Here is a 12,404-nt window from a genome sequence, read left to right on the forward strand (position 1 = left end):
GCAGGCTACAGGTGCGTGCGTGCGTGCGTGCGTGCGTGTCACTACCTGTAGCTCAGCAGGCTACAGGTGCGTGCGTGCGTGCGTGCATGCGTGCGTGCGTGTCACTACCTGTAGCTCAGCAGGCTACAGGTGCGTGCGTGCGTGCGTGCGTGCGTGCGTGCGTGTCACTACCTGTAGCTCAGCAGAAAATGTGAACATGTTCCATTTGGAGCATAAAGAGCATGTTCATGCGCACACATGACAGCATCTGTTTTTGTTGGGTGTATGCAGGCAGTGACCAATAGTTACTGAAAGTGGATCAGAATATGGACACAGAGGTTTGGAGTCCGAGGCTCGGGCAAAGTGACCCCCCTGGTTCTCACCAGCTACATGTTATGCTGTGCAGAAGGCATCACTTCTTCAGCACACACTCAACACTCAACGCTTACACCATCTTTTTTTTTTTTTAAGCAGGCTGGAATGTTCGCCTGGTCGGTTTTCATCCTCATTGATCTACATGGTGCTGACAAGAGAATGACATCAATTAGCCCAGACTGTCCACTGCTTTACTACACTCCTGCTTACAGAGGGGATTGTGTGGACTGACCCTAGGTTTGTTCAGACAGCTTTACTTTTAAATCTAGTACATACTTTCTTAATTAACAGGTGACTGCCACATTATTCTTAGTTTGAAATCACATCAAAACATCTGCAATAAGAGTCACTTGAGTGGCTCCTACTCCCTTTTCCTGATTTGTTCCTTGATCCCATTAGAATGGCCGCCGTTCTGTGGTCATGGGTGCTTTCATGGTTTTCCCTGGGACATTGGCTTATTGTAAAGCAGTCCACTGTACCATCGCAGCTAATCTCTGCTCATTCAGCGTGGCACTCATGGAGCCTCGCTGCTTTCTGTCTTCGCAGTAATAGGAAAGGAATGTCAGTGACTCACTGATGGCGCTTGTTGACCTATTTCATGCCCCGTCAGATGGACAACAGGAAATCCAGAATCACGACCAGGTTTTCTGTCTCTCTACTTCTACTTCCACCTGTCTGGAAAAAATGCACGCTACATTTCCTGCAACCTACAAGGACAGAGTGGAGCCAGCAAGTCGTCCCCCCTCCACAGCTTGTTTGCGATGCTGATGAAGCCAGCGTGTCATTTTAGAGGCTGGCGGTCTGACACTAGACCACCTGCGGCCAATAATTCATCCTGCCTCCTTACCCATGACCCTCCTGTTCTGTGAATGAACGGCTCTGTGCACTTTGCTCATTATGCACTCTGTCACCTCTGGGCTGGCTGGCAGGCCGGCCGCAGTTAAATGGCTGCTGCTGGACTGTGTCCAGCCACACGGCTCCTGCTGTGATTTGAAAGCTTATCTTCATTACAAAGACAGGAGCTAGCACAGTGCATTACTGTGATAAGGGAGCTGACTTCACATGAAAAAAGGGAACGCTTTTGAATTACAGGAAGTTGGTCTGCTTAATTCATTTAGATAATTAGTAATGTAACAGTTTTATATCAGCAATCTACAGTTTATTAAAGAACAAGTCTCTTACTGTGTGTTTTCAAATAATTCTTTTACAATCCAAATATCAATGACATTATTTTACTATATGAGAAAATTGAGTTCATTATACCGTGACAATATAAAAATACTGACAGTTGCTATCAATAAGAGCTGCCCTCATCAGACTGCCTAAGGAATTATTTCTTGCTGGAGTGGGAAAGCTCCTCAGTGAGCCCTTTAACTGCCCGTCCCACAGCTTCTCCCAGATTTAGTGCTTCTTAGAGTAAACGGCCCTGGACCGGGGCCGGCCTACATGGAAGACAACTGAGCTGACTCTTAACCACCTCGTCCATGGATCTATTTTTATTTTACTTTGGATTTGCGCCTTCCTACCCACAGTAGAGATGATTTTCTGTGTACACATAAAATGTTGAACCAAGCTAAGTGCTTGTTCTTCTTATCTCCCAGCTTTCATTATGTTTCATCATGCATTACATCCTTTTTGCAGTCACTCATATTATTGTGTCTCAGTAATGTGTTGTGCATTAGCCCCAAATGGATGCTTTTTATAATTTCCATGTCAAATGGTTAAAGCTATGACCTGAAAACCATAAGAGTCTATTCTATGTCTATTCTATGTCTTTATCCTCTAGAACAGTTGTGTTTTAATGTTGGTTAATGATCACCCTTGATGAGTGTAATCTTAACACTATATTTACATTCTGGAGCTGCTGAAGCTGTTGCCTAACTGATGGTATTGTTTCATTGCTAAGACTCGCTGGTGTCAGAGTTGACAAAATATTGCTCTTGGTTTAATATTGTTTTTATAACCAATTTCACCAACTGTGGAATTTTTATTATGCCTCTCTTTTTTGGAGAGTGGCTCAGTCTACAGAATTATAGTGTTTTTATCACTTTGTAGCAGTTTAAGTTTTTAACCCATCCTGCACCTGTAGTCGTACACAGGACGGTGGATGGAAGGTAGAGGCTTGTCAGTTTCAGTGTTCTTTACTCTGGACTCTGTAGGACCCTACATGTGCTGACTTCTGGCATTTAGACTAGTGTCATTTGACTGTGCACGTTTAGCAGCTGTGGTGATGTCATGGTTAAAGAGGTGGGCGATCGAAAGATGAGCGAGTTCATGTGCTCCATCTGGGTTTTATTCGCCACGAGCAGGAGGAAAACACACAAAAGTACAGCCAACGAAAGGTCTGTCCCACAGTCCTAGTCCTGGCTTTCCTTAGCTTCATGGGAATGGACTGACTTTAATCACATCAAATCTTCTCTAACATTCATATTGTCTGTCTTTTTATTGCCACCTATAATGAGAATATGTGGCTATAAAATGGGCATGGGTGTTCCTCTTTCTATTTGGTGTGCATGATTAATTTTGAGGGCCACAGTGACCACACCACAGTGATTTCTTGGGTGCGAAGCTATGTTCATTCTGTCAGGTCCAGCAGTAAATGTTTGTTAGTGTGATTTTAAATGACAGTGCCTCCACGGTGCAGGCAGGTTGGACTGCCTAATCTGATTCTGTTTGATGCAGAGCTGACGGAGCTCCTGAACATTTAAAGTATTTCACTGTTTTTTGTGCTTTGGCTCGACTTAAAGTACCACAATTTCTCTACCACAGCTGCCCCCTCTAGGAATGTTAAACAGTCTGTACCCCAGAATTTGGGCCACTGTTGGCAGCTCCTGCCACTGTTGCTGTTTTTTTTTTCCTTCAGTGAAGGGATAGTCTGTGCAAAGTGCCTATCAATGGCAGAGTGCTTACAGAACCCACAGAGTATAGGATTTCCAGTCTAAACTAGGCCACTTGTTTGTGGATTTTGTGTGTGCGCGTGCACATGCCGCTCAGAGTGATGCGTAGTCTATCTCCTCACACAGGCCGTCTGTTTAGCCTCTGCTCTGTGGGTTTGATGGTGATGTGCATGTGAGCATCAGTGCTGTTTTTTGTGCGCTGCTCGAGCACATTTGTTTCTGAACGCACCGCGTGCACAGGGACCTTTGTCGTTCTTCGACACAAGTGACCCCTTTGTGCCGACGTTTGCCGATGATCTGAAAACAAACAATAAAACGTTGTCAGGTCACGCAGAGCTCATCGCTAAATGCTCTTCATACTGGAGAGGGGTCTGGAAAAGACTCGCACCAGTGGCCCACGCTGGTGCCTTTTCAAATGCCACCGTTAAGCCCTGCTGCAACAATGAATTACTGCAGAAAGAGCCAGTCAGATGCTCTGGTGTCCAAACAAAGGACAATATATGAATGGAGTACAGTGACCAGCAGCATGAAACTGCTGAATAATACAAGTACATAATGTGACACGCCGTCCGTTCAATTAGTGTCATGACATGATGTTAACAAATTGCCACTGTCCTCGTGCTGCATGCGCAACTTTCCCTGGTCCATGTCCAATCTGCTTTAGTCTACTGAGCAGTTAAGGCTAACTAATAAATTCATTAACTGGAATCACAGCAAAAACCACATTCTAAGTCAATACTTAACATTTTAGAAGTTTATATATACTTTAAATACTGTATATTCATCCTGTGAAGCTTTTAGAGAGAGTCAGCACCATTGAGTGAGTGATTTGAAAGCTTTTATTTTGAAATTAATGAAACCTTTTTCCTTTACAGTATCTTGAGGCTCCTAGTCATTGTGACTTATTTACTGTAGCTACTAAACACTTTTTTAATATGTGCTTTGTTTGCTTTTGTTCAGGTGTTCAAGCAGCCAAGAAGTCCGGTATCCCAGCTCCGAGGGAACTGCCTATTACCCTAACGAGAGACCGCACCTCTCTGAGAGAGCAGCCGAGGAGCTCCTCCACTAAGAGGATGGTTTCCAGCGCCAGCACCTCCAGCCTCTCCACCTTGGTCAAACAGACACGGAGCTCAACCAAGTCCCGTGGAGATGCAGACACCCAGGAAAAGGGACTGCTGGAGTGTCAGGTGAAAGAGCTGCTGGCTGAAGCCAAGGCTAAAGACTTGGAGATCAGCAATCTTAGAGTGGAGCTGCAGCGCTGTCGGGGTAAAGCTTCTACGTCTTCTTCATCACCCTCATCTAACTCTGTCGCCCATTCTGAGCCTGCTGCAGATCGAGAGCAGGAGCAAGTGGCAGAGGCCCTTGTGCTCGTTGGGGAACTGAGGGAAAAGAATGGGAAGTTTCAGAAAGAGCTGGCAGCCCTTAGAGAGGAAAACCAAGTGCTCAAGGAAAAGCTCATAAGCCTGGAGGCCTCTCCTCTCTCTAATACAAACACAGGCACCCACTCCAAGCCTTTAATAAATGGCCTGTCCTCAGACTCCAACTCCTCGGCTCCACAACAGGACAGTCTCCCTTCCATCAGTCCCCTCAAAACCTCTGCTTCATCCAGCTCCGACATCACCAAAGGTTCCCCATCACCTGACTCCTCAGAGTTTGAGAAGATCCCCTCACGCTCAGAATCAGTAAGCAGCAGCATCAGTGGTGAAACCAGGGCGATTAGAGTTGATGAGGGGCAGGGGGTATCAGTTCAGAGCCTAACGGAAAAAATACACAAGATGGAGGAGAGCCACCACAGCACAGCCGAGGAGCTGCAAGCAACTGTGCAGGAGCTGGCAGACCAGCAGCAAGTGGTGCAGGAACTGACATCTGAGAATGAGCGTCTGTCTGAGGAGAAGCGCCTCCTGCAGACCTCACTTCAGCAACAGAGGGAGCGCTTCGAGGTGCTGGCCCAGAAAAACGAGTCGCTGGCCGTCCGGCTCCAGGAGCAAACCCAAGCTCAGGCACAGAGAGAGGAAGAGCTGAGCAGCCAAGGGCCGCGGCTGGCCGAGCTCGAGCAGAGGTACGCCGAGCTGGTGGAGGGCTCGCGCTTTGAACGGGAGAAGCTGGTGGACATCCAGCAGCAGCTGACCGGCAGCCTGCGGGCTCTGGAGGAGGAACACCAGGAGGCCCAGTCCCAGGTGCGCAGCCTCAGGGAGGAGATGGACAGGTTGAAGGCCAAGCTGGACAGGGAGCTGGAAGCTGGAGGCCAGGCAGCGCAAGCAGCGGAGGAGCAGAAGGCCATCGCAGACGGCCTCCGGCTGGAGAACAGTAGACTGAAGGCACAGGTGGACATTGAGAGGCAAAAGGTGGGCGAGCTCAAGGCCATGCAGAGCGCCAGCGACAGCACCGAGCTGCAGAGTCTGCTGAAGACAGCCCACACTGACAGAGACAAGCTGGAAGTGGAGCTGACGGAACTGAGGCAGCAGCTACTTCAGGCCCAGGCTGAGACTGAGCACGTGCGAGCCACAGTGTCCAAGGTGAGATGACGCAGGGTTTGAACCCAGTGACTACTTGTGTACTGTATACAGTGTATTATCATAAATTATGACATTTTGAGTGCTTGGATGCAATATTAGGACACATCAGGCCTAAACGACGTTTGTCTGTTTACACTGAAGGAGATTTTGCTGATTAAAGGGATTTTTCTGTACAATTTAATTGTGTTATACTGCAGAGCTTTGATTCTGTGACTCACTAAAAATGTCATTAGGCACATTGGTTGTGTTGTAAAAAGATAGTCAGTTTGCATTATGAATATTAAAGCCTTTCTCATTATTTACAAAATTATGAGAAGGGCTCACATGATGTAGTGAACATGACCACTGAAGATGGTTTACGGCTGCCGTTTCCTTGCCACCAAAGCACATGAACTCATGTTCACTCAAATTGTTTGCATATGTTTCCCAGCATTGACTTTGGTCTCTGATGTTGAAGGGGAAAACCAGAGAGTCTGACGGGGTGAATGTTTGGGGTTATTTTGCTGCTCCACACTGAGGTGTGTCACCAGCAGTGATGATAATGATGTTGTCACTGCTTGACAGTGGTGCCAGCAGCATGGTGATCTGCCAGCGAGTCAGAGTCATGTCCTTGCATGAGGGAGAGGCCACGGCTTAGATGTGTTCACAAACATCCAACCACTCTTACATTCAAAAACATTAAGTTTAGTTTGAGGGGGAAAGGGGGAAAAAATTAACATTGTCTTTATATTGTTTTAAAATGCCATAATGTAATTTACACAGCACTGTTTATGCCAGTTCTATACTGGTGTGATGCAGAGTGGCACCAGCAAAATCAAATGGAAACACTACATCACAAAACATTCCTGGAATACATCATAAATGATACTTTCTTGAATCAAGTGCTCACATCTAATCAAAAGAGTGACACACAGCAATCACATTCAGGATTTCTGGGCCAATTCTGCTGTGATCTCACAAATATGCATTAACACACAGGTGGAGGCCAAATGCCAGCAGGTCCAGGAGCAGGCTGAGAGGAGGGAGCAGGAGTTGAGCGGCCAGGTGGCTTCCCTGGAGGAGGCTGGCGTTCAGGCTGAGAACCAAGTGAAGGAGATGAAGGAGACCATCTTTGAACTGGAGGACCAGGTGGAGCAGCAGAGGGCCGTCAACTGCCACACCAACCAAGCCGTCCTGGATATGGAGAGTAAGCTCCTTTGATTGGTGCTTCTGTGGAGTCTCTACATTTACTGTTTGTGATAAAGTCTTTATATTCGACTCCAGTAGCTCATCAAAGCTGTGCTGTAGCTGAGTACAGTACAGACACATTATCAAAGACCTTGACTTTATCATTGCAGATCTTGTCAAAAAGCTGGAAGAGCAGAAGGCTGAAGCAGAGCGACAATTTAAGATCCTAAACAGACAGATAAAGGTAAGATACTTAAACCCATAAATCTTCTGTTAGATGCTGGCTTCAATTCTAAACAGACATGATCCATTTTTCCTCAATATGTGTTTGTCACATATTTTCTTCACAGTAACTCTCTCACTCCACCCTCAGCAAAATTTCCTTTTAATATAAATGCCAAGCATCTGTCAGGAGGTAGCTTTGAATAGGATAAGAAACTGACTTGCTCCATAGTAATTTTCCGTGATCGTCACAATGACCGTGAAACAGTAGAAAGAAAGTTCTTATTTTAGTTTGTTCTGGACCTTTAGGATGAGAAGGAGGAGTGGCGCCGCTTCCAGGCGGACCTCCAGACGGCCGTGGTGGTGGCCAACGACATCAAGGTGGAGGCTCAGCAGGAGCTGCGTGCACTGAGGAGGCAGCTGCAGGAGGAGCAGGATCGAAACGCCAAGCTTTCCTCAGACCTGGAGGCCCTGCAGGGAGTCAGGTACTATATGCTACAGTACATGAACACCACCTTGGATCTCCTTCCCCCGCCAGCTTCCCTTGTTTAGCACTGGCCTGCGGTTCTTTCTCTGTCAACATAATGTGGATATGAGATACCTGCCAGAATCCTGCCATACCCTCCTACAGTTTACACATTAAGACAGACAGTTATTTATATATTATTAATTTAACTCTCTTAAAACACAAGAGAGTTCCAAGAGTCATGTCATATATGAAAGCAGGGCAGTTTTTAATGTAGCTATTCTATCCATCCTGTATGTTTATGTTTCAGCTTGGATGTGGCAGACTCTGTCAGTAATTGAGAAGTATCCTGTGGTATTTCCCTCTGTGTATTCTACTCCTTTAAGCTGCTGCCCTCTCTGTCTCCCTCTTCTATACTGACCATTGCCCTATAATTTAAACTACTGCAAGAGTATATAGACAAAATGTACGTATAGGATATACAATATTAGTGAAGTGTTTTTCTGTGGCCATGCACTAATGTGGTTGACATACAGGAGTACTGCATGGGTTTGTGTGAGTAAACTGTATGTAAATTGTATTCAAGCAGATTCCATTGTGGTTTTGACGGTGTTGCTGCGCTTTACTCAAACATTCATAGTGGTACAGCCAGTCTGCTATAATTTTTACTGTGTGGCCGTCAAAGCGTATTTATTTAATCAGTGAAATAAAACTTAAGGATTTCTACTTAAATTAGCCTTTTACGCCTATTAATTTTGCTAAAGTCGTGAGCAGTATCACTATATAGATAGAGAACAAAGTGATCAACATACAGTATGTGCCTTGTTGACGTTTCATGTAGTGATTGATATACAGTAGGATATAGTAAAACTGATATAAGATCATGGCTAAATCAGCAAACTTTCCCCAAGATTAGCTGTTGCGTTGCGTCCGCTCGCTACCTCCAGCAGCTCCCTGTGATGACTATGAGATGTCCCTGTCAAAGCCTCCCTGTGTAATGTCCAGGTGAGTCCTGCCCTGCCAGCCCTCTCTCAGCCAGCCTGCCTCTCCCTGCCCTGTGTGCTGCTGCTCACTGACCTTCCTGTGTGTTTGGCTTGGTGTTGCTGCTTTGGTCTGTCTGACTGTCTGTCTGTCGGCTAACTGCACCTTTTACGATTATCTTCCCTTTTTATTTGGCTTCACCTGTTTTTTTTTGTTTTTTTTTTTATACTTGCTCTTCAAGTGGATGTATCTGGTGCCACCTGCTGTTATTTGAATGAATAACACTCAGACTTTTTTGATTAAATAGCAGGATGGTCTGCACGGCATGACTGGAGTAAACTCATGCTTTGCGTCATCCGCTTCAGATACATTTGCATACCGACCTCTTCACCGGGTGGTTTAGTCATACATTATGAGTCAACTTAATTTAACGAGGTATGCATGGGACTCAGTTTCAGTCCAAAACATATCCAGAAGTCTGCATTTATTAATGACAATATTCAGTTTTGCTGCACATCTATAAGACACGTGAATGTTTAACATAGTACAAAGTAGTTGTTTATTCATTATCTTTTTTTTCTAGAATAACCGGGGGAGCAACGTTTGATACCAAGACGGCGGTGGAAGGACACTAGAGGCACCACAAGAAGACAGTGTTATTGTTGCACTTATTACCTTTGTGTCAATTGTAATGTTCTAAACCAGTCCATTCTACACAACAGTGAGCTGTGTACAGGAGATGCAGCACACAGACTGTGTCTCATGGCCCAGAGTCTGCTTTCTCTTTGGAGCCCTTTGAATAACAATACTGTATTTTTGTTTCTCAATGAATGTACTATTTCCATTTTTATTTCCCTCGACTTGTGTTTGAGCAATGCCATTCAAGTGATAGGTTGTTCTTTTTATACTGTGCGAAGCTGCTTTGTGCCTTTTACAGACTTGAGACGACTAAACGTGTACAGCCTGTACAAAATGTGCCACAGAAAAAAGGTATGGAAGATACTTGTAAATGTTCAGCCGATGACTGAGTTGAATGGTAACTGTCTCCAGCGTTCATCCACATACAGACCAGCAGATGAAAATCTGTAATTTAAGGTGGGAGCACTCCAGCACAGCTCAATGTTTCTGTATAGGTCAAATTACTTTCTCTCTCTCATTACTTTAAAGTTCAGCTTCAACATATGTCAAGTTTTACAGTACTTCATTTTAGCACTTCCATGTCTGTGGTTTAGTATTGACAACAAATTTCCCCAGTAGGTGGCGCTGTGTAATACAAAGTTACCTTGACGTCCATGTAGACTGAAGAGTATCATCTGATGGAGTTCATAGTGTATAGAATATTATTTCCTCCTGCCAGATAAATAACCAGGATGACTTGAGGTAACTGTTGCACTGCCAGAATTAGATTTTCAGACAGCCATAAACACAGATATACCTCAGTTTTAATCTTCTCAGAGCAAACAGAACATTGATGGTTTAGTTTAACTGCAGTGAGACCAGAAGACTGTGTCACAGGTTAATCGTGTGTTTAACTTAAACTACTGTAAGTAGTTTTTAGTTTTCCCTAGAATCAGTTGGACATACAGTTTACCCATTCTTAGGAGGGATCCAAGGCCCCAGACTTCCTATTCCCATTACACATGATTTTCTATTGAACCTTTTCACTGTTCTTTTTAATGTATCAGATATTCTAAGTCTATGATGTCACTTATCCTACGACTTACATTATGTTGTTTATCACATTCGAGTCTAAATCCTTAGTGAATATCCTGTGTTGGTTCCAGCTGGTGACACAGATCTTCATTATAGTTAAAGCCATATGGTTCAACCAGGTAATAAAGTACTGGTGCTCAAATTATCAACATATGAATATTATGCTCAAAACATGAAATATCTGACATGGTGATCATGAACTATTTGATGAAAAACACAGTAAATGTGTTGACTTTTTATTCTTGGAAGAAAAGACTTGTGACTGGTTTCACGCCCGTGAAAGGACATGTTTAAATGTAATGTATGTCTGTCTGTTCATTTTGTCAATGAATAAATTAAATCCCATCACACCAGCTGTGGTTTGTGTACGTTTTTACCTTTTTTGTGTAAGAGCTGCTTGCAGTAGTCATGACAGGAATTCTTTACTTGTCATTCGCTCCTCATCCATCACTGATAAACACCGAAACCCTCTGCTCTGCAGCCTGAAGTCCAAGGTTCGTCACAGCCGTTATGTAGAAAGTGCCTGGGTGATTGGATTTCTCAGATGTTTTCTAAATTTAGATGGGCCCATGTGCAAAGGGTCATCACAAATCAAACTTCAGTGATTACACAAGCTTGTCAGTCTTGTTATAGCCTTTGTTCTAATCAGCAGGTGCTGTAGTGTCGTGACTAAAGTAGCAGGCTGAACGTTTAAGAGTCCAGGCCTGGGTTTACGCTGTCTTTCAGTTTCTCCTCTCCCTACACAGCAACTCTGTTCATCGTTTCTGTTAGGTCCCATGGTGACGAGATGAGGGCGTCCGACTCTGATAACAGCCATCACTGGTGCGGCATCTCCATGATCCCGACCACACCCACAGACGCCAGCGGAGATGCCGACTCAGAGCCCGGAGCTACTGTCAAATCCCTCATTAAGTCCTTTGATACTGTTGGACAGAGTAAGCTCCGCAAACACACACACACACACACACACACACAACGGACACGCTGCTGTAGCGGGGATCCACTACCATGTAACAATAGATGAGAACAACTGGTCAGATCTGCTGCATGGATATCTGTCACTTCCCTGAATCACAGTTCGCTGAGGCCTCAAATGACCTCAGGCAGTTTGGAGAACTTCAAAGTGCTTGTTAGGATTTCATGGTTGTCAGTCGATCCTCTTAAGTGTTTGCAGGAACTATGTATATCATGGGCATCACCGAATTAGTGTGTAGGACCAGAACCTGGTACTCTGGACTCTAAGTCCATAGCTGCCATCTGAGCAAAGTCTGCCAAGCACTGAGCATCCTCTACAGTAGCCTAGGAAGGAATGTCTTAATTATTTTCTAGATGTCACTCATGGTCGTTCTGATATAGTAATAAATGACTATACATATTGTTTGCTGTCACAGATGGACCAGGCCACAGTGTTCAAATGATCTCCTCGGGAAGAAGCCCCCTGAGTGGGATCCCAGTCCGCACAGCACCTGCTGCTGCTGTCTCCCCTATTCAGGTATGAACCAGTAAATGGATGCTTGCTGTGCGTAAATCAATCACACAATACACTTCTTATATGTATTGTGTATTTCCTTTCAGAGACACTCGTACATTAAGCCACTGTCAAAGACGTTAGAGAAAAGGATCTGTCATGGAGAATTCTCTCATCCTCTTGGTATGTAAACCACAGGCGGCTCTAACTGACATCCAGTAATTTACTTTAAAATATTACAAGTTTGTGTCATACGTAAAGATCATCACCAACTACATCATATTCATTCCTTGTAGCTGCATGAAGAGTGATCTGTGTTGTTGAATGTCTATATTGTATTCTTAGTTTTACTTTTAATGAATATAGGCAGTTGAATTTGAATACCTAACTCTCTTCCCACTATCTGTTCCTTCCTCCCTTCCACGCATCCTTCAATCCCTCAGAGAAGCTGTCAGTTGGCTGCGGGGAAGACCTGAAACCTAAGAGCCTCATGAGAAAGAGTCCATCTCTGGAGTCTGTAATCAAACCCCCCGCGTCCCTCAGCAGCCGCACTGGGTCCTTCAGCTACAACAGGAACAACAGTAAGCTCAGGTGGGATTAGCTGAGGAATTTAGCAGTGT

General features: G+C 44.7%; 1 protein-coding gene across 11 annotated transcripts in view; it reads left to right on the forward strand.

Moving 5' to 3' along the window:
* The window catches only part of specc1 (sperm antigen with calponin homology and coiled-coil domains 1), a 44,869-nt gene that overhangs the window by 18,061 nt on the left and 14,404 nt on the right, over positions 1-12,404 (forward strand). For 9 of the 11 annotated variants that reach the window (XM_029174717.3, XM_029174715.2, XM_029174716.3 and 6 more), the window contains 8 exons: positions 4,212-5,767; positions 6,746-6,953; positions 7,105-7,178; positions 7,466-7,641; positions 11,088-11,251; positions 11,708-11,808; positions 11,892-11,967; positions 12,228-12,375. In XM_029174717.3, coding sequence (XP_029030550.2) covers positions 4,212-5,767; positions 6,746-6,953; positions 7,105-7,178; positions 7,466-7,641; positions 11,088-11,251; positions 11,708-11,808; positions 11,892-11,967; positions 12,228-12,375 — 2,503 coding nt within the window. The remainder of the gene's footprint in view (positions 1-4,211; positions 5,768-6,745; positions 6,954-7,104; positions 7,179-7,465; positions 7,642-11,087; positions 11,252-11,707; positions 11,809-11,891; positions 11,968-12,227; positions 12,376-12,404) is intronic. The other 2 variants (XM_041073891.2, XM_041073892.1) reach the window with 1 other exon arrangement.

This window comes from Betta splendens, chromosome 14, assembly GCF_900634795.4.
Source record: "Betta splendens chromosome 14, fBetSpl5.4, whole genome shotgun sequence".
Taxonomy (NCBI): domain Eukaryota; kingdom Metazoa; phylum Chordata; class Actinopteri; order Anabantiformes; family Osphronemidae; genus Betta; species Betta splendens.